General features: G+C 35.0%; 8 protein-coding genes and 2 non-coding genes across 14 annotated transcripts; 2 read left to right on the top strand and 8 right to left on the bottom strand.

Annotated features, from left to right (window-relative positions):
* Nucleotides 1-201: 201 nt before the first annotated feature.
* LOC105643038 (Tetratricopeptide repeat (TPR)-like superfamily protein) lies at nt 202-3481 on the bottom strand. Its single transcript, XM_012228076.4, has 2 exons — nt 3336-3481; nt 202-3182 (listed from the first exon to the last, which is right to left on the bottom strand). Exon 2 carries the CDS (start codon nt 2850-2852, stop codon nt 423-425), a length of 2430 nt encoding a protein of 809 aa, XP_012083466.1. The 5' UTR covers nt 2853-3182; nt 3336-3481; the 3' UTR covers nt 202-422.
* Nucleotides 3482-5267: 1786 nt separating this feature from the next.
* LOC105643036 (RING/U-box superfamily protein) lies at nt 5268-9026 on the top strand. Its single transcript, XM_037639581.2, has 5 exons — nt 5268-6062; nt 6243-6362; nt 6457-6589; nt 7958-8122; nt 8623-9026. Exons 1-5 carry the CDS (start codon nt 5491-5493, stop codon nt 8797-8799), a joined length of 1167 nt encoding a protein of 388 aa, XP_037495509.1. The 5' UTR covers nt 5268-5490; the 3' UTR covers nt 8800-9026.
* A 230-nt stretch (nt 9027-9256) lies between these two features.
* On the bottom strand, nt 9257-9343 carry LOC119370776 (small nucleolar RNA snoR114). Its single transcript, XR_005178327.1, has one exon. It is a non-coding gene; the product is annotated as a small nucleolar RNA snoR114 (small nucleolar RNA).
* Nucleotides 9344-11255: 1912 nt separating this feature from the next.
* Nucleotides 11256-12668, bottom strand: LOC105643035 (BON1-associated protein 2). Its single transcript, XR_016320814.1, has one exon. It is a non-coding gene; the product is annotated as a BON1-associated protein 2 (transcript).
* A 1494-nt stretch (nt 12669-14162) lies between these two features.
* On the bottom strand, nt 14163-15009 carry BAP2 (BON association protein 2). The gene has a single exon (XM_012228073.4). The coding sequence runs from the start codon at nt 14876-14878 to the stop codon at nt 14312-14314; it is 567 nt and encodes a 188-aa protein (XP_012083463.1). The 5' UTR covers nt 14879-15009; the 3' UTR covers nt 14163-14311.
* A 1157-nt stretch (nt 15010-16166) lies between these two features.
* Nucleotides 16167-20497, top strand: CPFTSY (signal recognition particle receptor protein, chloroplast (FTSY)). Of its 4 annotated transcripts, none has more exons than XR_005178326.2 (11): nt 16167-16486; nt 16568-16672; nt 16759-16832; nt 16931-16998; nt 17327-17364; nt 17867-17987; nt 18101-18169; nt 18276-18358; nt 18820-18896; nt 20044-20106; nt 20181-20259. XR_005178326.2 is itself a non-coding variant. In XM_012228069.4 (11 exons), exons 1-11 carry the CDS (start codon nt 16193-16195, stop codon nt 20292-20294), a joined length of 1068 nt encoding a protein of 355 aa, XP_012083459.1. In that variant the 5' UTR covers nt 16167-16192; the 3' UTR covers nt 20295-20497. The 4 variants fall into 4 exon arrangements, 3 of the variants coding, with proteins under 3 accessions (XP_012083459.1, XP_020538399.1, XP_012083458.1); XM_012228069.4 differs by having other exon boundaries at nt 16931-16968; nt 18828-18896; nt 20181-20497; XM_020682740.3 differs by having other exon boundaries at nt 18828-18896; nt 20181-20497.
* Nucleotides 20498-20561: 64 nt separating this feature from the next.
* On the bottom strand, nt 20562-21609 carry LOC105643033 (uncharacterized). Its single transcript, XM_089721134.1, has 3 exons — nt 21203-21609; nt 20958-21104; nt 20562-20889 (listed from the first exon to the last, which is right to left on the bottom strand). Exons 1-3 carry the CDS (start codon nt 21464-21466, stop codon nt 20746-20748), a joined length of 555 nt encoding a protein of 184 aa, XP_089577260.1. The 5' UTR covers nt 21467-21609; the 3' UTR covers nt 20562-20745.
* Nucleotides 21549-22536, bottom strand: LOC149496561 (uncharacterized). The gene is made up of 3 exons (XM_089721133.1): nt 22151-22536; nt 21903-22049; nt 21549-21783 (listed from the first exon to the last, which is right to left on the bottom strand). Exons 1-3 carry the CDS (start codon nt 22433-22435, stop codon nt 21637-21639), a joined length of 579 nt encoding a protein of 192 aa, XP_089577259.1. The 5' UTR covers nt 22436-22536; the 3' UTR covers nt 21549-21636.
* Nucleotides 22537-22924: 388 nt separating this feature from the next.
* LOC149496560 (uncharacterized) lies at nt 22925-23846 on the bottom strand. Its single transcript, XM_089721135.1, has 3 exons — nt 23586-23846; nt 23342-23488; nt 22925-23246 (listed from the first exon to the last, which is right to left on the bottom strand). The coding sequence occupies exons 1-3, from the start codon at nt 23844-23846 to the stop codon at nt 23103-23105; spliced, it is 552 nt and encodes a 183-aa protein (XP_089577261.1). The 3' UTR covers nt 22925-23102.
* A 91-nt stretch (nt 23847-23937) lies between these two features.
* LOC149496559 (uncharacterized) lies at nt 23938-26043 on the bottom strand. Of its 2 annotated transcripts, none has more exons than XM_089721137.1 (4): nt 25666-26043; nt 25312-25458; nt 24934-25092; nt 23938-24215 (listed from the first exon to the last, which is right to left on the bottom strand). In XM_089721137.1, the coding sequence occupies exons 1-3, from the start codon at nt 25855-25857 to the stop codon at nt 24949-24951; spliced, it is 483 nt and encodes a 160-aa protein (XP_089577263.1). In that variant the 5' UTR covers nt 25858-26043; the 3' UTR covers nt 23938-24215; nt 24934-24948. The 2 variants fall into 2 exon arrangements, with proteins under 2 accessions (XP_089577263.1, XP_089577262.1); XM_089721136.1 differs by having other exon boundaries at nt 25606-26040.
* Nucleotides 26044-27107: the final 1064 nt, after the last annotated feature.

The following is a 27107-nucleotide window of genomic DNA, read 5'->3' as shown; positions in this document are numbered from 1 at the left end:
CTAAAGAAAGCTCAATGTTTTAATCTCTAACTCGTGGAAGGCAAGCATGACTCCACCCGAAAGCACATTCATTTTTCAAGTTGTTTCCATAGGCTTTGGGTGTGATGCTAGATCAGATTCAAGAACCTGATCCGTTCAAGCTCATGATCAAATATCGCGGATGGGCATATTTATTGTTCCAATTAGTGAAGAATCAACAAATTTCTAATGTCAAAACTCTTGCTTTTTTTGTTTAACCATCTATATGATATACTCTTTCAAAATTACACAATGTGGCAAATGAGCTTTAAAAGTAGCTCCTTCAATGCACTCAAACTGGATAACTAAATTGGCAAAGGCAGTAACAGGATTCATCTGTTTCATTCCAGATAAATAAACAGGGCAGACTGAGAAGATAATGATAAAGGATCAGCTCCGACCCATTACCAGTAATCTCCACAAGAACATTTTCCTTCTCTGAAATGATGGAAACAATTCGAATCCCTCAAAATGATATGGCGAAGATATACCCTTGATAAATATTTCATAGCAGTATGACAATCTCCACAAACCCGAAGATTCTTGAAAATACGAATTGGTGCCCCCTGTGGCACAGAGACAAGTCCAAAAGCAACTGCCAACTTCTCACTGTGATACGCCAGACCAAGCTCCTTTGCTTCTTTATCCATGTCATGAAGTGCAAAATTCATGTCTGGCACATAACCAGCTTCCTTGATCAATATAATCATTTCATCAATCTTTGAGTAAATCTTATTCATCATTGGATGACTTCTATCTTCAGACATAAAGGTATGCACTTTACTGTTCAATTCAATCCAACTGCAGCCCGGTTCCTTGTTAATTCCCCTGGATTTCATTAATTTTCTGATTCTTGCAGCATCTTCCCATCTGCCAGCAAGTGAATAAATATTTGATAACAATATATAAGGCATAGAATTTGCGGGTTCCAATTCAAAGAGGTTTTTTGCTGCCCTCTCTCCCAATTCCAGCTCCCCGTGGACTCTGCATGCAGCAAGCAGTGACTTCCATACAGTTGCATCTGGTTCCACAACCATTTGATTAAGTAATTCCTTGGCCTCAGCGAGTTTTCCTGAGCGTCCAAAAAGATCAATCATACACGCATAGTGTTCAGGGCCGGGGTTAATTCCATATTCCTTTTCCATTGATTCAAAATAACGACGACCATCTTCCACAAGACCTGCGTGGCTGCAAGCAAATAATAAACCAATGAAGGTAATGAAGTCTGGTTTTATGCCTGTAGCAATCATTTGATCATAAAAATTTAGAGAATCCTTTCCTCTACCATTCTTTGCATATCCAACAATTACAGCCGTCCAACTGATGACATCCCAAGATTGCATGGAGTTAAATACACAATTGGCATCTTCTATACTCCCACACTTTGCATACATCGTCACAAGAGAGTTATGTACTGATAAGGATGATCCAAGACCAGATCTAATAATGGTTGCATGTACTTGCTGACCGAATCTTGTAACTGTCAGTTCTGCACAAGCACTCAGAATACTGGCAAGGACAATTTGGTCAGGGGATATACCTGCAATTCTCATGTCACAGAACAACTTGACAGCCTCTTCATAGGAGCCATTATATGAACAACCTGTAACCAGGGAGGTCCATGAAATAACATCCTTGTCCGGCATCTGGTCAAATACCATAAATGCATAATCCAACTTTCCTTGTTTAGCATACATATCAACAAGAGCATTGTTCACGAGCTTGTATGCTCCAAATCCAGTTTTGATAATTGAACAGTGGACAGAGTTTGCGTTTTTCACATCCTTCGTGGATGCAAAAGCATTTAGCACAGACGGGAATGTGAATTCATCAGTCTTCATATTCCTTGAATGCATTTCATGAAACAAAAACAAAGCTTCCTCCACAAAACCCACCCTCACACACCCCACTATCATAGAGTTCCAAGAAACCACATCATTGACCTCCATATTCTCCAATGCCCTCTTTGCACTATTCAAGGCCAGACATTTTGCATACATATCAACCAATGCACTTTGAACAAAAATATTGGCACCAAAACCACTCCTAACTATGCAGCCATGCACTTGAACCCCGAAATCAAGAGCAAAAACTGATCCACAGGCTGTCAAAATGCTAGGAAAAGTAAATTGATTAGACTCAACACCTTTAGCTCTCATGTCCTGAAAAAACTGTATTGCTTTGGACCCATCCCCATTGCGAGCATAGCCAGTGAGCATAGCTGTCCACGTCGCATGATTTTTGCTATCAGTCTCTATTTGAAAGAGTTTCTCAGCTTCCAAAATACACTGGGACTTGGCATACATGTCAACTAGACCAGTAACAACAAAAACATTACCGTCAAGTCGATTCTTTATCGCATACCCATGAATCTGTTCCCCTCTTTGAAGAAAGCCCATCGTTGAACAGAGCCTAAGTACACTCCCTAATGTGAATGGGTTAGGCCTTTGTCCTTCAAATTGCATTTGCCAATATAACTCAAAAGCCTCAACATCGCAGCCATATTTACAGTAGCCAGATATAAGACTAGACCATGTGATCGAACTCTTCAACGGGGCTTCATGAAAAAGTTGCTTAGCTTCAAGTAATCTCCCAGAACTCGCGTAAGCAGCAATCATTGTATTCCACGCAAATTCATCCCTTTCGAGCATTTTGTCGAACATGCGGCGTGCATCTTCGATCCGACCTCGTTTTGACAAATTATTCAGAATTCGATTTGACTCGATTCTCGAAGATGAAAATGCTGCTGGTTTCGCAATGCTGTGTAATTGATGGGTCAGACTTATTTGCTCAAATGGACGCCTGTACGAGTTTAAAATTCGCACGTTGTGCATTCCCTCCTTGCTTCTCTGCGGTTATGTCAACATTCATCACCTCGTACCAGGCCTCTATGTAATACTTTAACGATTCTTAAGGGACCGGCGTTCAAATAAAAGCGAAAAAGGATGTTCAAACTTTTGAGCTATAGAGTAGAAGACCAAAATAAAAGCGATCGGTTTTTTTTTTTTGTGGATACAGCCATCCTTCAAAATATACGGACAAATCTTCAATGAGGTTAAATCCAGATGAAATGGAAATTCATCTGTTGATTGCCAGAGTTGCCAGTTGCCAGGAGCCTTTGAAGAAGTAAGACGAACTATAAACGATAATTGACGTGTTGGAACCTGCATTTTCCAGACGACAAAAAGACCAGAACAGGGGAAATTAATTCTGTCGTTTAGCTTGATACAAACTAAAACCAATCGTTGATCAAATTCATCAATGAATAATTAAACATCTAAAGTATTGAAATAAAAATATTTAAATTTGCTCCTTACGTTTAATTTTATTTTGTTTATAAATGAATTGAAAACTTAAAATTTCAATTGTATCAGACTAAGATCAAATGGTTATCGTCAAAAATCGTGGGTCTTCATAAAAAAATATATATATATCATGGGTCCGCTTGAAATTTTTTACGTCAAAGGGCTTCGCCCGTTCAGACATTGGCGGGAACTTACTCGAAAAAGTAAACAAGTAAAGTCCAGTGTCAGGTAGAGAGTGTGCACGTGTCTGTATCAAACGCTTGCTTATTCGTTTACGTAGGGTAACCATCGTCCGATCGCGGTACGTTCTATAATTATCTTTTATTCGATGGCATTTTCTATATATTGTCATGGCCAAGTCATCCCTTCACACGTGACCCCACAGGGCCTTTTCAAGGTCTTTACGAATCCCACTCGCGTATGCCGCCACAAAAATTTTGTACTCTCATTTTCTTTCCTTTTCCATTCTTTTCTTTCCTTTTCTTTTTTTCTTTTTAAAAAGTTTCTATTTAACCCTTCAAATAGATAATTATTAATTAGATTATATGAGCGTAACTAATTTAAAATTATATTTAACATAGTCAAATATTTCCCCTATAAAAATGACAGTCAAATATGAGAGAAGAGAAAAAATATATATGTTAGTATATATAATAAATTAAAATTATATTTAATAACAACATGTGAGGTATAATTTAATCTGTTATATAATGAATAACATAGTCCGGTACAAAAACAATACAGTTTGTTTAAAAAAAAGAAAAGAAAGTAATGAAAAATAATCAAATATTATAATTCTCTTTCTTTAATTATTTTTGACACTTTCATATTTAGATGAAAAAAAATAGATGAAAAAGAAATATATAAATTCATGTTGAATAATAATATTTTTTCAATTCATCCTTCATTTGTTATCCAATTTAGATACACTTTAAATTTGTGAATTCTGAAATAAAATGGTGCATATTTCCAATAATTTAATATTTTCTTCACCCAAATAAGAAAAATCATATCTCTTAATATTTTTTCATGTTTTTTCTTTCCTAACGACAAATCTGTCTTCCAAATAAAGAAAGGATGAAGAATTCCCTTGACATGCTTAATTAGTTACTTGTAATATCTTTCAATGTTGTTGATATTTAAAAAAAAAAAAAAAGTCTATTCTACTTACTAGCTTCATACATATACATATATATTAATAAAATTACATAAATTTTAATTAGCATGAGAAAATGATAATTATAATAATGTTTTCATTTTTATTTTTCATAAATACTCAATTATTAATTAAATATGTATGATTAGATTTCTCACTTTCTATCAAAATATAAGAAATGAGAGGTCTTTCAGTTGAATGTTTTCAATTGTTAAAATTTTTATTAATTTAGTATGTTTTAATATGTTACATAGTCAAATCTAAAACCGATATATTTGAATTGAATTCATTATTTTTTTTAAATTTCCTCTCTGCAAATATTTTATTTCCTTTTTATTTTCATAATTCAACTTTTAAATTAGAAATAAATTGTTTATGGAAAAAGATGTGCAATAAAAGTAAATTATTTAATACAATATTAATATTTTTTTTTTGTAAATCATCATCTTTATAATAATACTTCTTCTAAATAATTAATATTATTCTAAAAATAAGTTTATATATATTTCTAATATTAAAAAATAAAATTAGTTATAATTTTGAAAAGGGAAATACCTTAATTTGAGATAAATAAAAATGGAAAATGAATATTTGAAATGGAGGGAGTAATAAGGATAATATATTAACATATCATAACGACACGTGGTTCCCCTGTGACGCGAGTAACAAGTTAATCAAACATTGGCAGGTGAGCAAAAATCCTAAAACTCGTCACGATGTCCCGCGAATGGCCCCACAGCTTGTACCTGTTTTCGATTTCGCTTTTATTATTTTCAAATCCTCTTTAGTGTATCCGCTAAAAAGTCCCTAAATGCATACAAAAAGTGAACAAACTGTATCTAAATTCCCTTCAGATTCAAACGCTCCCATTCAATTTCCGAAAATATCAAACAGACACTTAAATCCCCCAATTCCAACCATCAATTCAACCCTTCAAGTTCAAATTATTGAATTTCAAATTTTTGTTTAACTCTCTACACCAAACACAACCCTAATCAAAACCTGCAAAAAATGCATACCACAAATCCTTCAGAGTCGTCTCCACCGTCTGATACCGTCGACAGTTCGCCACTCCTCACCCACTCGCTAGCTGACCACCTTCTTCGAAGCCGACGCCTTTTACGGCGTCCACCGCAGCCTCTCCGTGGTGCGGCTGCTAGGCTCCTCCGACGAGCCAGCAGCCGGCGCATGATGCTTCGAGAGCCCTCTGTCCGGGTCCGCGAAAATGCAGCGGAACAGCTTGAGGAGCGTCAGACCGACTGGTCCTACTCGAAGCCGATTATTGTGCTCGATGTGTTGTGGAATTTTGCGTTTGTGGGGATTGCTGTAGTAGTAATGGTTTTGAGCGTCAAGGAGGAGACTGAGGTGCCGTTGAGGTTGTGGATAATTGGGTATGCTTTGCAGTGTGTGTTTCATATTGCGTGTGTGATCTTCGAGTACAGAAGGCGCCTTAATGAAAGGAATGTGGGATTGGGAGCGAGTGGCAGCTGGAGGAGTGAAGATACTAGCTCGGTATCGGGGAGTGATGGAGGAGATTCTGTGGACTATAGCCCTGGACAGCGTGCCAATGATGAAGAAACTAGGTATGATTTTGTTTTCCTAAATCTTGTGTTGATAGGAAAATAGGACAAATATTTGTTTTTTCTTTTAGGATTAGTGACTTTTATGATGCTTACTTGCTTAAGTATGACGAATGGACCTTCAAAGCTTGTAGTTTTATGAATTAGGGATAATTAGGGGGTCCTCAATTTCTGCTATTGCAGTGTTGTAAAGCATCTGGAGTCTGCAAACACAATGTTTTCATTTATTTGGTGGATCATCGGATTTTATTGGGTTACTGCTGGTGGCCAAAACCTGACGCGTGATTCACCTCAGCTATACTGGTTTGTTTTGACAAATTTTTCCTTTAATGTGTTTTAGGTTATATCAGGATGCATTTAACATGTTGACTGACTCATTAACTGGATTTTTTTGCAGGCTTTGTATTACATTTCTTGCTTTCGATGTGATCTTTGTAATTATCTGTGTTGCTGTTGCATGTCTTATTGGGATTGCTATTTGCTGCTGCCTTCCATGTATAATTGGAATCTTATATGCAATGACAGAGCGGGTATTCCTCAGACACCCCCCCCCCCAACCAACCAAAAAAAAAATCCTTTTTCTTCTTTTGTTGAATTTTGGTGGATTTTTTTTGTTCACTTATTTACATGTGCACAACACATGCATATGCATACATGGACATGTGCAGAAATGAAGATTTTATTAAAGTTGTTTGCTAGGCATTAGCCGATTTCAAGAGGCAACCTCATAGACAGTAATCTCTCAGCTGCCAGTACATTTACTAAAACAGTGTCTTATGTCTAATGAGGAATCAACATGGACCAAAAGGCTTTTTTATGGATTTGAAGGTGCAAAAAATTGAGTAGAAATTATAGTACTATATGGACTTGATTAGTGGTAATTACAATGCTGTTGTTAAATATTTTTTCTTATGATCAAGCAGTCTCCGACTTGGGAAATTTGAATTTGCTAGCACAGCCTACTCAGCTTTGATGAGTCAAAATGCCAAGTTTTAAAGAGACCAGGTTGCCTTTGAATTTTTCATTGTCATTCTTCTATTCATGAAGAATTGAATCAGATAAATCTTGGAGCTTTAGAGATTTACAATGTTGAACTCCACATGTAGTTCAGATGCTTTAGTGAGGTGACCTATGTAACAATCTTCCAACTACTGGTCAAATTTTCCAACTAGTCCCTGGAACCAGAGAAAGTGATGTTTCATTACCATAGCTCAAATTCCTAAACCCTTTGTTTAACAACTTTCCAGCCCTCATGTTGTCACCACTTTGAGGAAAGCTCCTACAAGCTCGCATCCTGCATGTTTAGAACCCTTTCTTCCCCATTTCCCCTAATAAACTGCTTTTTGAAAGCAACCTGAAAGGTTTAAGATGCAATGGTTCAGCTTGAAGTAGTACCTAGTTTAAGACTGATGATTGGATGATTAAGATTGAGATAGATTATGTCAGATAAAATACGTTTTTACTTACTTTGGTCTCTACAGATTCAATTATCTCCTTTTCTTCATTTCTTTCTTTCCCCGACTGTTAAATACATTTCGCCATTCAAGTGTCTATAAGTATTAAAATTTTGCATTGAGAAATAATTAATTCAATCATTGCCTTGGATGAATTTTAAGATCAAATTCCAGGAAAAGTCTAATGGCCAGCTGATGTTATTTCGGTTGTCTAATTCTGGTTGTGTGGATATATCATTTGTAAATTTGGCATTCAATTTTGTTTAGAAATTCCTGCTGCTTCACTTCATGCATAGTGAAAATGCTTAGGTGGTTAAATTATTTGGGTCCCCTCATTTTGTAGTTCATCTGGGACCAGCCAACCCAGCACTTCATGTTATCACCAAAGCATTCTCCATATTGTTGGTATTCCCTGTCTGATTTCATCCTTAAACTGTTAAACAGGAAGGAGCAACAAAGGAAGAAATTGATCGATTACCAAAGTACAAATTCCACAGGACTGGGGATATTGAGAAAGTTAATGGTGAGATTCAAGCTTCTTTTGGAGGGATGATGACTGGATATGAACCCGATACACCCACTGTACACCTTCTCTCGCATGAGGATGCTGTGAGTACTCCAGAAGGATAAAACTTTAGTAGTCACTTTCAATAATATGCGTCTCTTATGCGTCTGCTTTGTGATTGGGCCATGAGGCTTTTTGTTCTAATGTTAAAAGACTGGGTGAAGTTTATTGTCTGTTATGCCTACAAACAAAAATGAAGAAGGAAAGATAAAACAAGTGATTCACTGTACTGAAGAGAGTACACTATGCTAAGACTTAGACTGTTCAGCTGCAAAAATTCCATAACTGGACATAGGGCATATTTTATTTTCGTGCATAGATTTTCAAGCAGAGCCGCGGTTTTCAAATCAAATTTAAAAAACCCATCTTTTTCACCATTCTGATTGCCAACCTAAATTATACAGCTAAAAATCTATTATTTAAGAATCCTCATGGAATGGACTCTGGTTTTTATCTGGCATACGTGGATCAGGAAGCTCTTTTTTTTTTTTCAAATTGAATATGATCTGACTTCTAATGCGCCTTTGTTATTATCACATTACAGGAATGCTGCATTTGCCTCTCTGCATATGAAGATGGAACTGAGCTGCGAGAACTACCTTGTCATCACCATTTCCACTGTACGTGCATTGATAAGTGGCTTTGCATCAATGCAACCTGTCCACTCTGTAAATATAACATTCTAAAGGCAGGGAACCAGAGTGGTGGAGAAGAAGTATAGAAACCAGGTTTTTAGCTAAGAGAATTGGATAGAGATTCCTCCCTATCTGTGTCATCATGGGCACACGACCATCTTCTTGGCACCGAGGATGGATTTTGCTGAGACGGTTTTAACCAATCTCCTCGTAGTTCTCCTTGGTCTTTGTGCTCAGTGTATATGATATTTTTACTGTTACCCGTTAAAGAAACATATCGATTTACCACTTAGTAACATGTTTTATTTGTAAACTAGCTCGCACTGTTTGTCTTTGCAGTTGTGCGACCTAAATAATAATGATAATAATAATTTATATAAAAGTACAAGGAGCTCGTACTATTCTCCCAGGAGACCAACCTGGTTCATAGACTCGTTAAAAACCAAATAATAATTCCAAACCTAGGGGACAAGTGATAAAAGAAAAATATTGCTTGTTCCTTTCTTCCTTTAGGATTGGGCAGAGGGAAAAAAAAAAATCATACAGCTCAGCTGTGCGTTTTATCATCCTCAGGTTCAGATGATCGCAACAGACCCCATCTGTTACTGAGCACAATTGTCTTCACAGCCCTTATAGCACCAGCTAGAAGTCGAACCCGGGTCTGTACTGTAGTAGTGTAGTATTCTACCAGCAGACCACCGGTGCTTGGTCTTTTCTCCTGCTTTAAATCTTCAAATAAGTTTATTATTATATATTTAATGTAAACGGCAAAAAATCTTTGAAAGCTCTTGTTAAAATACAAATCTTTGTGTCACCTGTAAGGTACACATTAATTCTATATAATAATTGGATTTCCAATTTATTTATCACTTTTTTTTGGCTTTTAAATATTCATGGTTTTTCTTTGCAAACTCTTTTTACAATGAATTTTTTTGTATGAGAAAAATAGAATAATTCTTAATATATATTTTTAGATCAAAATAAATATAGTAGTAAATTATAATTAACTATTTAATTTCCTTTTTGATTAAAGATTGTTTTATATTTTTATTTTATTTTTTCACTCTTCTTTCTTCTGTAGTCTCTATTTCTCTCTTCTCTCTCTCAACTACATCCTTGAGATACCAAATCAAACGTCTATAAGATCAAACAATCCCACAAAATAATTAACAAATGCCACACGCAAATAGCAACCACCGCAATAAATTAAAGACTTAGAGAGTTAAATTAAAGCATAATCCATAATGTCAAGGGCCCAAAGTTAGCATCCCTTGTTGAACAAAGCACCAGCAACATTATCAAATGCCAACGAACAGTGTTTGCTTTTTCTATCTAAAGTTGTAGATTGATAACATTGACACGAAATAGTTCATTATAAGCAATACCAACCTTTATGGCTTTACCTATTGTCTGAGTATTTTTCAGGTGTAAGCTTTTCCTACGAAGAAAAATTTATATAAAGGTTGTAGATATTGGGAAGCAACACCTTCATCAAGTTATCATATTTTAAGTAACGAAAGAACTCCTTTTCCTTTTCATATGTGAAAGAGATAAAAGTTATATTTAGCAAAATTAAATGTTTTAACAATTATCGCTTGTTATCTATTTTATTAGCGTTTTTATTAAATCTTAAAATGAATAATTTTTTATAATCCGCTCGTTCAAACTATAAATATTAGTATAAATATAACACTAGATATTAAAAATAGTCAAAATGTTAAACACTGTATGAAAACTGTTGCCATAAGAGAAATAAAGAATCAAATAAACACGCAATACACAATAAAGTCGATAACTCAGAGAAAGAAAAAGTAAAGGAAAGATGACAGCGGGAAGTATTGCTGTTCTTGGCTGGAGACGAATGTGCCCTCATAACCCATGTGAAGGCATTTACAGGTTCTTTCATCAACAAGGTATGGCAACTGAGTATCAATTTTTAATACTAACAAGTAATACTAAATAAGGGAAAATCCAAAACGCGACGAATCATTCCTTATTCCATTTTTCAAAATTTACCAGTATAAGAGTGTGAATTATTCCTCCGTAGACTGCAAATTTAACCGAATTTTCCAAGTCAAAATAGTCCACCCGCGGCTCCTTCCTTTTTTCTAAAAAAAAAAAAAAAATACTGGGAAATTGGTCGGAGGACAAAATCGAGAGTAAACGGTGATAAAGACATCTCCTTTTGCTGCGGATTTCCTAGAAATTAGAAATCTCGCTTTTGTAACCTACAAGAATTCAATTTTGGCGACGAGTTTTGAACGTTGTATTTCTGCAGCTTTAATTGAAAAGTCGAGTTATTCAGATCTTATCTAATAATCGTCGCTGATGTAAGGATATAGCCGTTGCTACTTGCTAGCAGAATATGACCGTTGTTTTTTTTTTTTTTTTTTTTTCTGCTGTCATTTCAGGTCAAATTCCTTTATCAGATTGAACTCCTTTTTCGACTTTTTACAATAATAAAAGTTATTTGTATTTTTTATTTTCCATATTATTATAGAATAAGATTATAATTTAAATTGAATGCAGTAGATTACTTGCATTATTGACAGAATAATCATAGGATTTGTTTCCTTTTTGATATAATAAAAACGTTACACATAATTAAAACGCAATATGTGAAAAAAACAATTATAAATAATTGATATTCCAAACGGGAATACCAGCAACAACGCCAAAGTTCTTTTCACCGCCAATCGGCATTTTCAGCGGCGGCTTTGACGCAGTAGAGCATGCACTATTTTCGGTCACCTTTTTATTATTTTTAGACGACAAGTATTCCGGCAATTTTACCTTTACCGAAATATTAACAATGCCGTTTCTCACACCTCTTGAATCTCTCAACCTATAACTCAAGAAATTCAAATAATTATCTGGTAAATAACCTCCCATGAAATCTGTCACTGGAATTCTCGCCGTCCCAATGATTCTGTCACTGGAAGCCATCTTGCAATTAACTTCTAACGTGACAAATCGTTCATGTAATGGCATATCGATTAGGAGATTTTGATTCCAAGAAGGATAGCTTCCTCCTTCTGTGTCGATCTTTGTAGTGCGATAGTTTAAATGGTCCGTTCTAACAACGACGTACGTGTTCTTCTTCACTGATTTTCCATCAATACGTAAATCTTCACATGATAAAACTGTTATTTCTAGAGTGCGAGAGGAGCTTGCCATGATGATGAAAGCGAAAGGAATTATACAATGTGCAAGAGTACGTGTAGGAACTTAGAAAGGATGAGCTTTTATAACCAACAAAGAAAGGAAATTGGTAGGAAATTTCGTACATCGGGTGTAGACAAGAAATTTCCGAAAATTAATTAGCAATCAGAGAGAAAAAAGAGATGTTTTTCTTAATAGATAAAAGTAGGTAATTAGATAAGCCTCACTTAATGGATAAGACTTGTCTTTACGACTTAGTAAATAATAATTTTTTTTGAGTCATACGTGACGAAATTAAATTTCAATTGTAATTTGAATAACAATAAGAAAGCTTTTCTCAGTAAAAACTTTTTAAATGCTGACATTATTCTTAATAGGTTAATTCCCTTCTTTGTACAAAAAAAAGAAAAAAAAACAAAATTTATAATTGAGAATATTTTAAATAAATAAAAGTAAGCGAACCTCGCTGGCGTGACGATTCTTTGGAAATTGCATTAATTGTCGTTTACTGAGAATCTTGTAGTCTTTATATATTGTATACAATGGATCAGTATAATCTATGAATTTTCCATTGCACACTTTTCTTTCCATAGGATAAATTTCATATAGATAAATAGAATATTGCTGGATAATAACTTTTTCTGAAGATTTTATCACTTGCCTAATATCAATCTGCACATTGACTATCAATTTCCATAATGACTATGGACATCACGTGCTTTCGTTGGTCGCCTAACGTAATCCGGCTAACGTGATCACACAAGTTGGTTGGCAACCTGGGAGTTAGGATTTAATCTATTTAATGAAAAAGAATTTCTATATCAAAACCAAATCTTGTGAGCCCTTGTTAATAGAAAACAAAAGGTTTGTTCCTGTAAACTATGAGGAAATTTCTCCTTTCCTGTCGCTGACAGAATTGTTGTTTGGTGACCCGCAATAGTTGTTGTATAGTTGGAGAAACCACTTCACAGGGAAAAATAAAAAACAAATGTCATGAAAATTCCATTTTCTATAAATATAATATTTTTTTTTCCGATGTAAACCACCATTATTAGAATCTTATTATTAAGGACCGACTAAATTCGGTTTGAGGCTTAATCACAGTTAAGACTCTTCGCCCCTTTCTGCATCTGTATTTAGTAGAAATTGAACCGATAACTCTTCCCATATGCTCAGCCTACATTGCTAACTCAATCACAGCCCATGAGTTTCTATAAATATAATATAGTCAGTTAAACTTTCATTCCGGCCGATTTCCAACCTAACTTATTAGGCAAAAAGTAATGATGAATAATTTGTTTATTAATTAATTTATTGCTGAGGTTAATAATTAATTAATTCCTTACATGGTTTTCGTATAATTCCAGTAGCCAAATAATCTTGACTTGCACGAGGGGAAATTGTATTGATAATTAACTAATTATACAAAAGTATCTCTAACAATTTTATTTTGTGATATTTATAATTAAAGATATAATCAATTAATTTATACGCTTTTTTTTTGAGAAATATTATTTCAAAGTGTTCCTCATAAAATCAAATCTTACTTATTAAAAAAAAAAAAAGAAAAAGAAAAGAAAGCTCTTATTCTTACTAAGAAAATTGATCTCTTTGGATAAAATAATTCTAATAATGATTACGTAACTCCATGATTACGTAACAAGCCAACGTGCCTTCATCTTCCATAATTTTTCTTTTGCCCTTAAATATAATAACGTTTTGTGTAATGTAATTGCCTAATTAGGTACTTTTGAAAAAAAAAAAAAAGCCTGAAACTCTCTATTGACTTGTTATCCAGGAAAAGTCGATTAAGGCTAGTTCAACTTCAAGTATACGAACAAAATTTAAATCCTACGGCGTTTGACTCTTTGGCGGCTCCGGTTGTATAATATTGAGGCGCAAAAGGTGGACGTGGGCTCCATTGTCTCTATTGTAAGTTGTTGTGTCACGCATGCAGGAGTTTTTGACCATGTTGACTCAACCAATGGCCTCGTGCGAACCGGAGAAGAATAAGAACTAAGAAGCTACATGCATCTAACGGCCGAAAGTGAGGAAAAAACTTGTAATATATTACAATATTTGAACTATCAATCACTGAAAATAAGTGATCTAATTTTCCTTTGATAGTAAAATATTTTCCAACATTGTTTTTAAAGTAAATTATTTTCTAGAAAATTAAAAAAAAAAAAGAATACTTATTGATAAGTTTTTTTTTTCTGATTTTATAATAATATAGCATTTTATTTCCAAAAAAAAAAAAAAAAGCTAATATACACAAATCCAAACATTTTAAAGAATAATTAATGAATATCTGATATATTTATTCTTGATCAATATTAACAAAAAAAATATTGTCCCTAAGGCTAAATTTAAATTGTTGGTTTAGTAGTCAAGCATAGATACAGAAGTCTAACAAAGAACCCCAAACTGTAGAAATTAAGCCCGAGAAACACACCAAACAGGAACTCCTGTTACCACTCCTCCATGACCAAGACAATTCTTCTGGCCCGCGGGCACTCCCCACGTTGGCTGCATCTGCGGTGACGGCGATGATTGCCACGTGTAACTCGGCAAGTTTTTTCTCATGCCCAGCGTCGCACAGGCAGCCGACGATTTCACTTTTAAAGAAATATTAACAATACCGTTCTTTTCACCCCTCACATCTCTTAGTCGATAACTCAAAAAGTTTAAATAGTTCTCTGGGATATAACCGCCCATGAAATCAGAAACGGGAACATTAGTTGTTCCAATAACTTTATTTCCTGACCCAATCTTGCATTGCACTTCTAGGGTAATAAAGCGAGCATGCATTGGCATGCCTATTTCGAGCTTTTGATTCCAAGAAGGATTGCGTCCACCTTCATAATCAGCTCTTGTGGATTGAGAATTGAGAGGATCAACTTTAATCACAACGAAGGTGTCCTTTTTTACAGATTTTCCGTCCAAATTTAGGTTTTCTGCAGATAAGACTGTGATTTCCAAATTGTGTACTAGGGAATCCATGTATAACGGTAAAAGAGATATTGAAGAACGTTGGTTTATGTTTTGGAAATTGAAATTTAAAGGTTAATATTCGAGTTGTGAAGAAATTAGGGGACAACATTGGTGTTGTTATATAGGATGCTTATGAGAGGAAGAAGTTCGTGAGAAAGGAGACAGAACGAGAGGGGATGTTTCTATATTTTACAATTTTTCTCTCCTTTAAACGACTGAGTTTCGTTCAGCGCGTGAGGGAAGGGGCAATTATGTTGACATTTCAATGGAGATTGTCTAAAATATATTTGCAGATTGGCGCGTTGACTAAACTTTCGAAAATTACTGAGTATTGCGGTACGGGTTTTAGGGGTAAAAACGTAGAATGGAAAGTATGAAGGAAGCAGGACGGAAAGAATTTTGACGGCGTCAATGGTGGGCCGAGATGACAATCCAACAGACATTTCTTGTACGCTCCAAGTGTGATGCATCAGAAGTTTCCGTCAGGGGTACGTGTGATATTTAAGTAACATCACAAGCACTAATTATTTACTCCTCTGTACAAGAAAAGCTGGTCCGTTTTTTTTTTTTTGTTTGTTTTAAAATATAATTTTTTTTATATTATAGTTAATTTTTAAATTATTTATTATATTTTTATTATATTTTATTTTATTTTTAATAATTTTTATTATTTATTATTTAAATATAATAATTACTCATATTTTATTTAAGATAACCATAATAAAAAAATTATATAAATAAAATTATTTTTTAAATTATAATAATTGTATTTTTTTTAATTTATGTAAAAATACAGAGTAGACTTTTTTTTTTTTTGGGACAGAAAAAATATTTATTTTTAACCTGTTTATTTTATCGACTACACGATGCATATAATATAGCCGAAGTACTATTTCTTTTAAATTTACATTATCCATGGTGACATGGACTATTTGTTCCATAAAACTCGACAAACCATAAAGTCAAGCTCAGTCAACTCTTTTTCTATCTTTCTTTTTTTTTTTTTTCTTTTTTTAAAAGAGTTGTTTGGATATCCATTGTACACACAATTTCAATCAATAAAGTACAATTTATTTGATTTTTTAGTTAGATTTGTAAGGAGTGGAAGTTTCTGATTCATTAATTATCATCATAAACCGCTAATTTTCCAAAATTTGACGGTTTATGATGATAATTCACGAACAAGACACTGAACGGAATTTATAGCTATGGGCCTTCAGTTGAAAGGCAATAGGGCCTAGCCCATTTAGGACGAAACGACATCGTGCTAAGGAAATTTATCCAGAAGTAGAAAGGCGAGTCTGTGTGCTTCAGAGCTGAGAAATGGCCACTCCAGCTCGTCTCTCACTCGTCTCCAGACCTTCACCTCCACACCTAGTCCTCGGCTTCCCGCGAAGCGGGTCGAATCCACACAAAACTGTCCGCTTCAAATGTCTGGCAAGTCAGAGCGGGTTCTTCACACGACTTGGCAGATTGATAAAAGAGAAGGCCAAAAGCGATGTGGAGAAAATCTTCTCTGGATTCTCCAAAACCAGAGACAATCTCGCCGTAATTGACGAGCTGCTCCTATACTGGAACCTCGCCGACACCGACCGAGTTCTAGACGAACTTGAAGAGGTCTCTCTTTTACCAGTTTTATTAAAGCATAACTCCGTTTGGGCTAACAGTAAATGTTAAGGCGTTACTTTTTGATTGCAGGTACTGTTAGTATCCGATTTTGGGCCAAGAATCACGATTAAGATCGTGGAGAGCTTGCGGGAGGATATATTAGCCGGGAAGCTCAAATCAGGAAGCGAAATAAAGGTATTTAGTACTTAATTAAGAGCTTTACCTTAATTAAGAGCTTCATTAATAGTTTGAATTATGAACTTGGATTTTACTATCTGTAGGATGCTTTGAAGAAGAGTGTTCTTGAATTATTAATTAAGAAAGGGAATAAGACTGAGCTTCAGCTTGGATTCAGGTTCTAGATGTCTATTTATTATTGTAATTTTTTTTATCATTTATTTATTGTATGTTAGCAAGGCTAGTCGTTATTAACTTGGACAAATTACGGATCAGGAAGCCGGCTGTTATCATGATTGTTGGTGTCAATGGAGGTGGGAAGACGACATCTCTTGGTAAAAGATGTAGTAGTTTTTTCTTTCAAGGAAATGTTAAAATAACATCCTTAGTAAGATAATTATTACTCTCATAGTTTTAAAGACATTGCTTGTGTGCCACTCTTATATCATTTTTGTTAAAATTTAGCGATAGCAGTACAAATTTTAATATTTATGCTCTTGTACTTTACCTAGTTCTTTAATATTGGAAAATATTGGCCATTGTTATGCAACTTTTATGCTTTCATATTGCATGTTCTTGCCAATATTTCTTCTTGACATTTATGTCTAAACAAGCGTTTAGATATCTTCTTTCACCCATAAGAAGAAACTGATAATTCGTTTTCTTTTTCAGGGAAGCTGGCATATAGATTGAAGAATGATGGGGCGAAGGTGAGATATTTTTTCTTTTTCTGCATTGTGATACATGCCTGACAGAAAATGGATTTTCATGCCATAACTTCATGGAAATGAGAAGGCAAATGTTCAAGGAAACTAATAGATTGATGTTTTACTGTTGATATTGCATAGAATCAGTGTTCTATAAACATTAATGTCGATTCTGCAGATATTAGGTTACGACTAAATCTATTTTTGCAGCTTGAAACTTACTGCACTTTCTATAGTGGAATTGTAATTTGAAGTGTACACTCTTAAAGATTCTTTTCCTCAAATACTTTAATATCTTGTACTAGTTTGAGTGTGGTTTGACAATCTTGTTTACTCGTGCTGTAAGGTACACATTATAAAGGTGGTGAAATGTGTAGTGCTTCTTTCTCTGTAGATGTAGTTCTACAATGGATTGTACCTTGGAATGATTTATTGTATTTTCTATTGTTCAAAATGATAGAATTAACGGGCAAAATATTGGCTTATGGCTTTGATACTGTGCCAGATATTGATGGCAGCAGGTGATACATTTAGGGCAGCTGCCAGTGACCAGTTGGAGATATGGGCTGAAAGAACTGGATGTGAGATTGTTGTGGCTGAAGAGGAGAAGGCCAAAGCATCATCAGGTAGATGATTGAGATATCTGCTAAAATAGTTTTCTTCTAGCTTTTATCAGTTTGTAAGTTTAACCGACTTCTTGTAACCGCTAACATATGATCATAAAGTGCTTTCTGAATAGTTCTTTCAAAGGCTGTAAAAAGAGGGAAAGAACAAGGCTTTGACGTTGTTTTATGTGACACATCAGGACGTAAGTTTGTCAAACTTCAGTGACATACATTGTTAGATTATTTATTTATTCTTTTTGCGTGTGCACACACTTGCATTCTAGCCATAAATCTTTATCTACTTTTCAGGCCTTCACACTAACTACAGCCTCATGGAAGAGTTGATAGCATGTAAAAAAGCTGTAGGAAAAGTTGTTTCTGGTGCACCTAATGTAAGCTCAATTATTTGAAATTTTCAACATCTCTATGATATTTGAAGCACTTAAATGTCCCCCGTCCAATTCAATGGCTTGGGCAGACTAGCATTTTATGTTCCAATTTTCTTCTGCTGCTTCGTTATTTTTGGCTTTTATCCCCAGCAGCATATATTGCCGATAATTTACAAGTAGCTAGTATAATGAAATTTATGGTGTGATCTTTAATGTTCCAATGAATCTTCTGCCATGGAATCAAGTCACTGAATCAGTGTCATTGAAAAAGCAAACAGAATGCTGCATATATCAACCCTCCCAAGGATAAAAAATGTAGGATGCTTCTTGCACTGGTCACCCGCATAGTAACTCTAGTTCCACCTTCATTCTGAGAATATTGTTTTGTTCTTTGATTAGAAATACATTGGAATAAGTTGAATGTTTCCAGTTCTCTTCCATATATCTGATTTTCATTTCTCAAGATTTGCAGGAGATCCTTCTGGTGCTAGATGGGAACACTGGTCTGAATATGCTTCCACAAGCAAGAGAGTTTAACGAAGTAATATCTCCATCTTTCCTGTGTAGAAAATATTGCTACCTATGCCCTTTTCTATGGACAGCATTCATTATCTGTAATTTAATTTATCAGATTTGTGAATTTATATGCATGCAAAAGTTCTTGGGATGAACTTGTGAAGTTATTTAGTTGATTACACAATCACCTCACGATTCTTGTACATGGTTAATGTTGTAACCTTTGTATCCTGGCAATTTTTCTTTTAGCTCCTTTGGTACCATAATTAGGGCTGTGTAAAAACCGAACCGACTGAAAATATAGGATTATAATCGGCTTTTCGAGTCGGGTCGGGTTAGATAATTTGAGGGATGTATATCCCTTATTCGAGTCGGGTGAGTTGGTTAAATACCTTGTTTAACCCGACCTGACCCGAAAAATATTAATTTTTTTTTTTTTAATTTCTTCACATGATGCACTCGCCTTTCTTTCTTCTTTTGCTTGTAAAATTAAAAATTTCAAATCAAAATTAATTTTTTCTTGAAGATGACATGTATTTGTTTTTAGCAACTAAAAATATAATTTTTAAATTTGCATGTTTTTTTATTTTTATTAGATATGTTAAATGCTTAATTAGAACTTCTTAATTTGCTATGGTTTAGTTTTGATTTGAAGATGGAAAATTATGGTTTGTGTGATTGTGATTATCATGGTTTGATTATGTTATGATTTTTTCATTACGAATGTTTGATGTTGATTATGGTTTGATTATTATTTTATAATTTCTTATTATGATTATTTGAGCAACAATTATTTTTTTTGATAATTTTTTTACTTGTGTAGGATACAAATAAAAATTTTGATTGTGCAAGATCATTTTTTAAAAGCATTCAACCCATAAAAAAGAAATTTAATTGAAAGTCGGGTTAAACGAGCCCCGAGTAACCCGACTCACCTGATTTTTATAAGGGTTATTCCGGTAGGGCTCGAACTTTTAAAAGGGTCGGGTTACTCACCTGATTTTTATAAGGGTTATTCCGGTAGGGCTCGAACTTTTAAAAGGGTCGGATCGGTGTAGCCATTCTCTCGCCATTGCTCACCCCTAGCCATAATAACCTGCTTAGCTTGGCTTTGGTGGTGCTCCTATTTCTATAGTGTAAAACATGCTTCTGACATGCAACTGTCATGACAGGTGGTTGGAATAACCGGTTTGATTTTGACAAAACTTGATGGTTCTGCTAGAGGTGGCTGTGTGGTATGTTCCAGTTTCAATGATGTTTCGTGTTTCCTGATTAGTCAGATTAGTGAGACCCTAATTTCCTCTTGCAGGTCAGTGTTGTGGATGAGCTTGGCATCCCTGTGAAGTTTGTAGGTGTTGGAGAAGGTGTTGAAGACCTTCAGCCTTTTGACGCAGAAGCTTTTGTTAATGCCATATTTTCATGAGAACTCAACATGCAGCCAGAATACGAGAGAATGAATTAGGTAAGGTACTGTATAAATATAGATGCCGTTCAAGGGCTCTGATAATTTTGTTGGAAAATAATGAGATAAGTTTTTTGTTGAATTACTTCTATTTGTTATGTTTCTCCTCCATGTTCTGGAGCAAAGATACTAGAAACAATTAAATTATGCTGTGCGCTTTCACACACTGATGAAGTTGTTGGTTTTCTTGGAAATTTCTCGGAAAAAAAAAAAGAATAATGCGGAAAATGCAACAGAAACGAACTGGGATCTGTCTTAAAGTTTTCCATTAGGATCATCACAATTTGTTGGAGATCCTTTATGTCCAATTAAAAAAAAAAAAAAACTACTATAAATATATATTTATGCGGTGAAGAAAAGGAAGAACAGGTTTACAGATCAAATATAATTCACTGACCCCATAACAGACACTTCATAACTTGGCAACGGGCATGTGATATAAAGTAGCACGAGCAATGTAAACTAGCTTCCAGCTTTTCTTGATCCTGAACTCAACAGCGATTACAGTTAAGTTTCTTCCACTCCTCACCACAGACCCATCAACTACCAGCTCCTCCTGAAAACATAAATTTACATCACTAGCCCATTTATTATTATATGTCAAGAAAAAAAACAGCTGCTTACACTTTGTGGCGCGGCAGAGAGATAAGATATGCTCAATTCACCAAGAAAGAGATTCTTATCCTCGGCCACGACGGTTCTGGCACAAGCAATTGCCACTCTCTCTGCTATAGCTCCAATTGCCCCTCCAAGAAGTCCATTATAAAGATTCTACAGCCCAGCAACGAAAGTTAAGAAGCAAAATTGAAGAATTAAGCAAATTTTATTTACTAAAATGGAAAAGGAGTGGAGTGGCGCAGAAAGATTACAGTGACTGCGGGCAGGACGGAGAAGACGCAGGAGACACGGCCTCGTTGGACAATATCGGTCTTTAGTAGATCGCGTATGAGATCGGAATAGAAATCCTTGGAGTCATGCTTATCGGAGAAAGCGGTGGCGGACATTCCGCAGTCGACGAGAAAATCTTTGACGGCAGTCACATATTCAGGAGGTAGGTGTTCGGAGACTGTTGCTGAGGAAGGAGAAGAAGAAGAAGTAATTTGCTGTGGTGGTGAGGCGAAGACTTTCCCCATCTGTTCTCAGCCAAACAACTCAATACTTTTTTTTTTCCGCCTTAGATGAAAAAAGATATTTCAGGAAAAATAGAAGCAAAAATTATTAAAAAGTTTCTTTCGAATTGACCAAATTATCCATGTTCTTTCCTGTAAATACAGTTGATACTTGTTTGTCAAAAGACAAATTTTCATAACTTGGCAGTAGCTGGTGCGTGATAAAAGGTAGCACGAGCAGTGTAGACCAGCTTATGAACTTTCTTGATTCTGAACTCCATTGCCACTACACTAATATTTCTTCCACTTCTTAGAATGGACCCATCAACTATACATTCCTCCTGAAGAAATAAAAGTTTGCACTACTGTAATTGCTGCAACTTAGGCCACAATCCTCGAACAACAAATTAAAAAGATAAGATAACTTGCTTCCGCAGCTCAGCTCTGTTTAGAAACTCACATTTAGAGGAGCGGGAGAGAGATAAGACAGACTCAATTCGCCAAGAAAGAGCTCCTTGTCCTTAGCCACGACGGTTCTGGCGCAAGCTATTCCCACTCTCTCCGCTATAGATCCAATCACCCCTCCATGTAGCCCACTGAAAATATTCTAAAACCACGAGATTGAAATTGGTCGATTCATTTCCTTCCACTAATTTTCTTAAAAATTGCAGAAAGACAAAGACGCAAGGAAAGGATGAGAAAAATTACTACGAAAGGTGGTAGGACGGAGAAGAAGCAGGAGACGCGGCCACGGTGGACATAATTGATCTTGAGGAGACTTCGAAAGAGATCGGAATGGAAATCTTTGGATTTTTGATTATCATTAAGAGGAGGATCGGATGATGCTTTGCGGATGAAAAAGCTTTGGACCTCATTTACATACTGTGGGGGCAAGGACTTGGAGATCGCCGTTGTTTTTGTTGTTGAAGGAGACGACGCTTCCTCTAGAAGTGAAACAGCAGTCGCAGTGGGGGACGGAGAATCCTTCGCCATCTGTCCTGGTAACGACACATAATCTTTCGGAAAGCCAGAATTTATTCAGGTGGAAAAGGAAATGGACAAATCAAGCCCATTTTATTATTTTATGGCCTAAATCTGTATTCTCTATTAAACCAAGCCCATTATAATTCCTCTACTCTACATTGCATTAATTAAGCTTGCAAACCCAATTGTGTAGGGGAAGGGAATAAATGAGTTTAGCTGCTCATCCATTATTCAATACAAGCTTTTAAATTTTTTGAATTTAATTTAATTTAATCGAATCAAATTTATGTTTAGATTGTTTATTCTTTTTTCATACTAAACACAAATCTATTCCAAATACAGGTTTAAACTCAATTAACTTCAATAACAAATTGAACTGATTTTGTGTCTGAACTTGATCAAATACTTAAATTTTAAATATAAAAAATTTATCTATATACTATTCAAATAGTAATACTGAAGTTTTATTATTACAAAAAAAAAAAAAAAAAAAAAAGATTTCCATTTCAATCACCGTTTCATGTTTTATTATCCCATTGAACTTCACAAATTCCATTGACTGGTACTGAAAATCAAAGTTGGGTACAAAGCATTAGCAAGCAGTAATTTTGTTTTCTCCATGCCTACACCAGAAGGGGAATTACACAAACATGAACATAACAAAGCTAAGATGAGTTTATAATTTGGCAGGAGGCATGTGATAGAAGGTAGCACGAGCAGTGAAGCCCAACTTGCCAGTTCTTTTGATTTTGAACTCCATTGCTACTACTGTTAAATTTCTTCCGCTTCTCACTACAGACCCATCAACCACCAAAACCTCCTGGACACAGTTTTAAGAGACAATTAGATCACCATCAAATGCAAATTTGCAATTTTTGCCACTTTTAGTATCGTAGAACCGAACAAAAAACTCACCTTTTGTGGTGCGGCAGACAGATAGGAGATACTCAATTCACCAAGAAAGATTTCCTTATCCTCAGCCACAATAGTTCTAGCACAAGCAATCCCCACCCTCTCTGCTATAGCTGCAACAGCCGATCCGTGCAGTCCACCGTAATAATTCTACAACCCACCAACGGAAAACTAAGCCTCGATATTAAACATTTGAATAATTGTATACTTAAGCGCAAAAAAGAAAAAAAAAAATTGGAAAAATTACAGCGACGACGGGTTGAACAGAGAAGACACAGGAGATGCGGCCACGTTGGACACTGGCGGCCTTAAGAAGATAGCGAAGTATATCGGAATAGAAATCCTTGGATTGGTTGTTTTCAGGAATAAAGGCTGAGATTCCAACGTTGTTAAAGAAGCGGTGAACCCCCTCCACGACTTCTGGACTCGAGGATTTGGAGACCGATATTGGATAAGATGAATCTTCTTTTGATGGTGGAGAATTGTCTATGGCGGAGGTTTTGGCCATTTGCAAATCTGGAATCTTGTGGGTGTAGCTCTTAGCCAGACACAAAAATGCTTCTTATAAGATGGATGACCAATAGGCCCTGGCCAGCCCATTAAAAGACAATTTCAAAGTTTCGTATTTTATTAACGAATAAAGACACAGGATGTGAGTTTACGAGATGTTTATTATTATATTCTATAATTGAGTTTTACAAGCATCAAGCAACAGAATATGCTATAAATCGACAATTATAGCAATTTTCATCATCGAAATACTCCGCCACTGTAAGTTTGTAACCACACAAATTTGCCAATGCATGTGGTATGCTTCTTAAACTTGAAATTGAATGCAAAACAGTGATAGTTGCGTCCTCTCCAGGCCTGCATTTACCTGTATGAAAGAGCAATTATCAGCCATAAGCAAACAACAATGCCATAAAAATTAACTACAAGCTTGGAATTAGGTTGTAGATGATGAATTCAAAGAACTCTAAATTCATTCTTCTCTATAAAAATCCTTCGATAATTTTCTTTTTTTCTAAAAATTTTCCTTTTTTCCTAATATCTATCTGGACCACTGATTCCCACCCCATGGGCTTGTCTTACAGCTTCCAATACTTTCTTACACAACAGATTAAGTGTCTACATCAACAACATTACATAAAACTAGGTGTTACTATTTGAGTTGGACACACTGATTTGATTCCCAGTAAGTAATGCATCGTAGATCTTTCCTTTCCCCTTTTTTCTCAGGTAAATATATAGTTTATTGGGAGTTAAAGTACCCAAGTTGGGTATAATTAACATCAAGGAAACTTCAAAATTAGCATCATAAGCCAATTATTGATTTAGAACTAAATATTTCCATAAATTGTCCAGGAAAACGATTCCTTAAGACTTTCAGTCATTGCATTGAGCACCATTAATATTTCTACAAGTAAAGCATCAAGCTTTATTTACTCTTTCAACATTTAGCATTCCAGTGAGAAAGATCTTCCTCACCAGAAGCATGAACCAGCAATATATCAGCACATGGTAATAAGTATTGTTATTCTTACTAAATTCCTCAAAAAGTTCATATGTTTGTTCTAGGCAAACCATAGTATTACCTTAGAATTGGAATTTCAAAGTTTGGCAGGTGGCATGTGATAGAAGGTAGCACGAGCAGTGTAGACCAACTTCCCAGATTTCTTGGTTTTGAACTCAATTGCAACTACAGTCAAATTTCTTCCGCTCCTCAGTACAGACCCATCAACTACCAAATCTTCCTGGGAACGCAAGTTAATAGTTTGAGAAATGAAAATGCTCTAATCACTAAAAGAGAAAAAAGAGCTATCGTTTTCCCTTCAAAACTTCAATTAAAAAAAAAGGGACCTTTAGGGTTCAAGCAATCATAAAATTGCATGAATGATCAAAGCCAAATTGGGAATTCCTATTCAATAAGACAAAAACTAAAGACAAATACACAATCAAAATATAACACTCACATTTTGTGTTGCGGCAGAGAGATAAGAAACGCTCAATTCACCAACAAAGAGTTGTTTATCTTCGGGAACGACAGTCCTAGCACAAGCAATCGCCACTCTCTCTGCTATAGCTGCAACAGCCCCACCATGCAGTCCATTATAATAATTCTACAAACCCACCAAAGGGAAACAAAGCATAATTAATATTCCCGTTTGCTTGCCCATAAAACAGAGGAAAAGAAGCTACGAAAACAGAATTTTCATTTGCTTCCTAAGACCAAACAGGGAACTGATTAAATGTCCCAAGAATCTTACGGTAACGAAGGGAAGGACAGAAAAGAGACAGGAAACACGGCCAATTTGGACAGACTCAACCTTAAGGAGATGGCAGAAGAGATCGGAATAGGAGTCCTTGCAATTATAATTTTGAGGAAAAGACTCGGAGATCTCTGTAATGCCGAAAAGACTTGAGATCCATCGGCTAAAACTAAGTGGTAAGTCCTTGCAGATCGTAGCTGGTATTGTGGAGACAGACGATGTCTCGGCGGCGGAGGCCATCTTCGCCATTTCAGTTGTCACCTGGGCAATCAGATTGTGCAAAGTGGCGGTTGGGATTAGTTGCGTGGCTATTTCATTTCTCGATAATCTAGATTAGGATCGTCCATCCTTGTAATTCATATCGGTGTCCCATTTATCCTGCAATTGGAAATCACATGCAACGAACCGCACGTGTAGTTCAAAAGCGGCGAGTGGTTGGACGACTGCCCGTAAGTCTTAAGCTTAACATCCATTCTCACAAAAAAAAAAAAAAAAAAAAATTGTTAAGCTTAACGCCGCCGCTCAACTGAATAAGACATTTTATTTTGAATATTTTATTTATTCAACTCAAAAACTAACCATATTTTTTATTCAAATATTCAAAAACTATCATCCTATCAAACAGTTAGCCCATTGGAATGTCTGACATAAATTTTGATTTTGTTTCTAAAAATTCTAAAAAAGAATCATCAATAAAATTTATGATTTCATAATTAATTAAAACTACAAAAATTGAATAAAAAATAATTTTATATTTAAAACCATTTGCACGAAACAATATTTAAGTATGAAATAATTTTTTTATAACTTTGATATAAATACAACATGAAAATTAGAAGATTGACATGAACACGAACACATTTAATCCGCTTAATATCATAAACATGTTAAGTGGATCGTGTTGACCCATATATGACTCGTGTAACCCGTTTAATATTATAAATAAATTAAGTGGTTGTATTGATCTATATATGACCCACTTAACCTGCTTATAGTATTTATAATTTTTAACCTCTTTAACTTAATCATATTTAAAAATAAAATTTTCTACGTAAAATGTACAATTCTTCAAGATTTATTATTAAAATAAAAAAATAGTGCAACAATAAAATTTAAATAGGTTTTAATGGGAGTATTTATATTTAACACTAAAATTACCTCTTGACAATTGAATAAACGGGTCACTCGCCTAATCCGCGATATAACACGTTTATATTCGTGTCATAAATAGGTGATTCATTTATGACATAAACTTATTTAACCTCAACCCTAATCTATTTATTTCGTGTCTTAGACAAACCATACTCCCATATTTCGTATATGTGTAATTTAACTTCTAGTATACAAGCCTACTTCATACGTCAAGGTAATTATTGAAATAAAAAAATTAAATATTTTTTTTATTTTATAGTTTGAGTTACATGTATTTTAATTTAAATTAATTATATTAAAATAAAAAATTAAGTATGTTTTATTTTATATATATATATATATATATA

The sequence above is a fragment of the Jatropha curcas genome, chromosome 5, assembly GCF_041381405.1.
Source record: "Jatropha curcas cultivar XTBG-Jc1 chromosome 5, XTBG_Jcur_1.0, whole genome shotgun sequence".
NCBI lineage: Eukaryota > Viridiplantae > Streptophyta > Magnoliopsida > Malpighiales > Euphorbiaceae > Jatropha > Jatropha curcas.
The sequence above is the reverse complement of the archived record's forward strand: the minus strand, read 5'-3'. Positions and strand labels throughout refer to the sequence as shown.

Excerpts from the sequence above, each read along its gene's own strand:
- LOC105643038 (XM_012228076.4), bottom strand. The coding sequence starts at position 2,852 with ATGCACAACGTGCGAATTTTAAACTCGTACAGGCGTCCATTTGAGCAA.
- LOC105643036 (XM_037639581.2), top strand. The coding sequence starts at position 5,491 with ATGCATACCACAAATCCTTCAGAGTCGTCTCCACCGTCTGATACCGTC. Across the intron at positions 6,063-6,242 it reads GCCAATGATGAAGAAACTAG|TGTTGTAAAGCATCTGGAGT; the intron begins GTATGATTTTGT and ends CTGCTATTGCAG. Across the intron at positions 6,363-6,456 it reads GATTCACCTCAGCTATACTG|GCTTTGTATTACATTTCTTG; the intron begins GTTTGTTTTGAC and ends ATTTTTTTGCAG.
- BAP2 (XM_012228073.4), bottom strand. The coding sequence starts at position 14,878 with ATGGATTCCCTAGTACACAATTTGGAAATCACAGTCTTATCTGCAGAA.
- CPFTSY (XM_020682740.3), top strand. The coding sequence starts at position 16,193 with ATGGCCACTCCAGCTCGTCTCTCACTCGTCTCCAGACCTTCACCTCCA. Across the intron at positions 16,999-17,326 it reads GACATCTCTTGGTAAAAGAT|GGAAGCTGGCATATAGATTG; the intron begins GTAGTAGTTTTT and ends TTTCTTTTTCAG. Across the intron at positions 20,107-20,180 it reads CTGCTAGAGGTGGCTGTGTG|GTCAGTGTTGTGGATGAGCT; the intron begins GTATGTTCCAGT and ends TTCCTCTTGCAG.
- LOC105643033 (XM_089721134.1), bottom strand. The coding sequence starts at position 21,466 with ATGGGGAAAGTCTTCGCCTCACCACCACAGCAAATTACTTCTTCTTCT. Across the intron at positions 21,105-21,202 it reads CCGTCCTGCCCGCAGTCACT|AATCTTTATAATGGACTTCT; the intron begins GTAATCTTTCTG and ends GCTGGGCTGTAG. Across the intron at positions 20,890-20,957 it reads TCTCTGCCGCGCCACAAAGT|GAGGAGCTGGTAGTTGATGG; the intron begins GTAAGCAGCTGT and ends TTATGTTTTCAG.
- LOC149496561 (XM_089721133.1), bottom strand. The coding sequence starts at position 22,435 with ATGGCGAAGGATTCTCCGTCCCCCACTGCGACTGCTGTTTCACTTCTA. Across the intron at positions 22,050-22,150 it reads CCGTCCTACCACCTTTCGTA|AATATTTTCAGTGGGCTACA; the intron begins GTAATTTTTCTC and ends TCGTGGTTTTAG. Across the intron at positions 21,784-21,902 it reads TCTCTCCCGCTCCTCTAAAT|GAGGAATGTATAGTTGATGG; the intron begins GTGAGTTTCTAA and ends TTATTTCTTCAG.
- LOC149496560 (XM_089721135.1), bottom strand. The coding sequence starts at position 23,846 with ATGGCCAAAACCTCCGCCATAGACAATTCTCCACCATCAAAAGAAGAT. Across the intron at positions 23,489-23,585 it reads CTGTTCAACCCGTCGTCGCT|AATTATTACGGTGGACTGCA; the intron begins GTAATTTTTCCA and ends GGTGGGTTGTAG. Across the intron at positions 23,247-23,341 it reads TGTCTGCCGCACCACAAAAG|GAGGTTTTGGTGGTTGATGG; the intron begins GTGAGTTTTTTG and ends AACTGTGTCCAG.
- LOC149496559 (XM_089721136.1), bottom strand. The coding sequence starts at position 25,857 with ATGGCGAAGATGGCCTCCGCCGCCGAGACATCGTCTGTCTCCACAATA. Across the intron at positions 25,459-25,605 it reads CTGTCCTTCCCTTCGTTACC|AATTATTATAATGGACTGCA; the intron begins GTAAGATTCTTG and ends GTGGGTTTGTAG. Across the intron at positions 25,093-25,311 it reads TCTCTGCCGCAACACAAAAT|GAAGATTTGGTAGTTGATGG; the intron begins GTGAGTGTTATA and ends TTGCGTTCCCAG.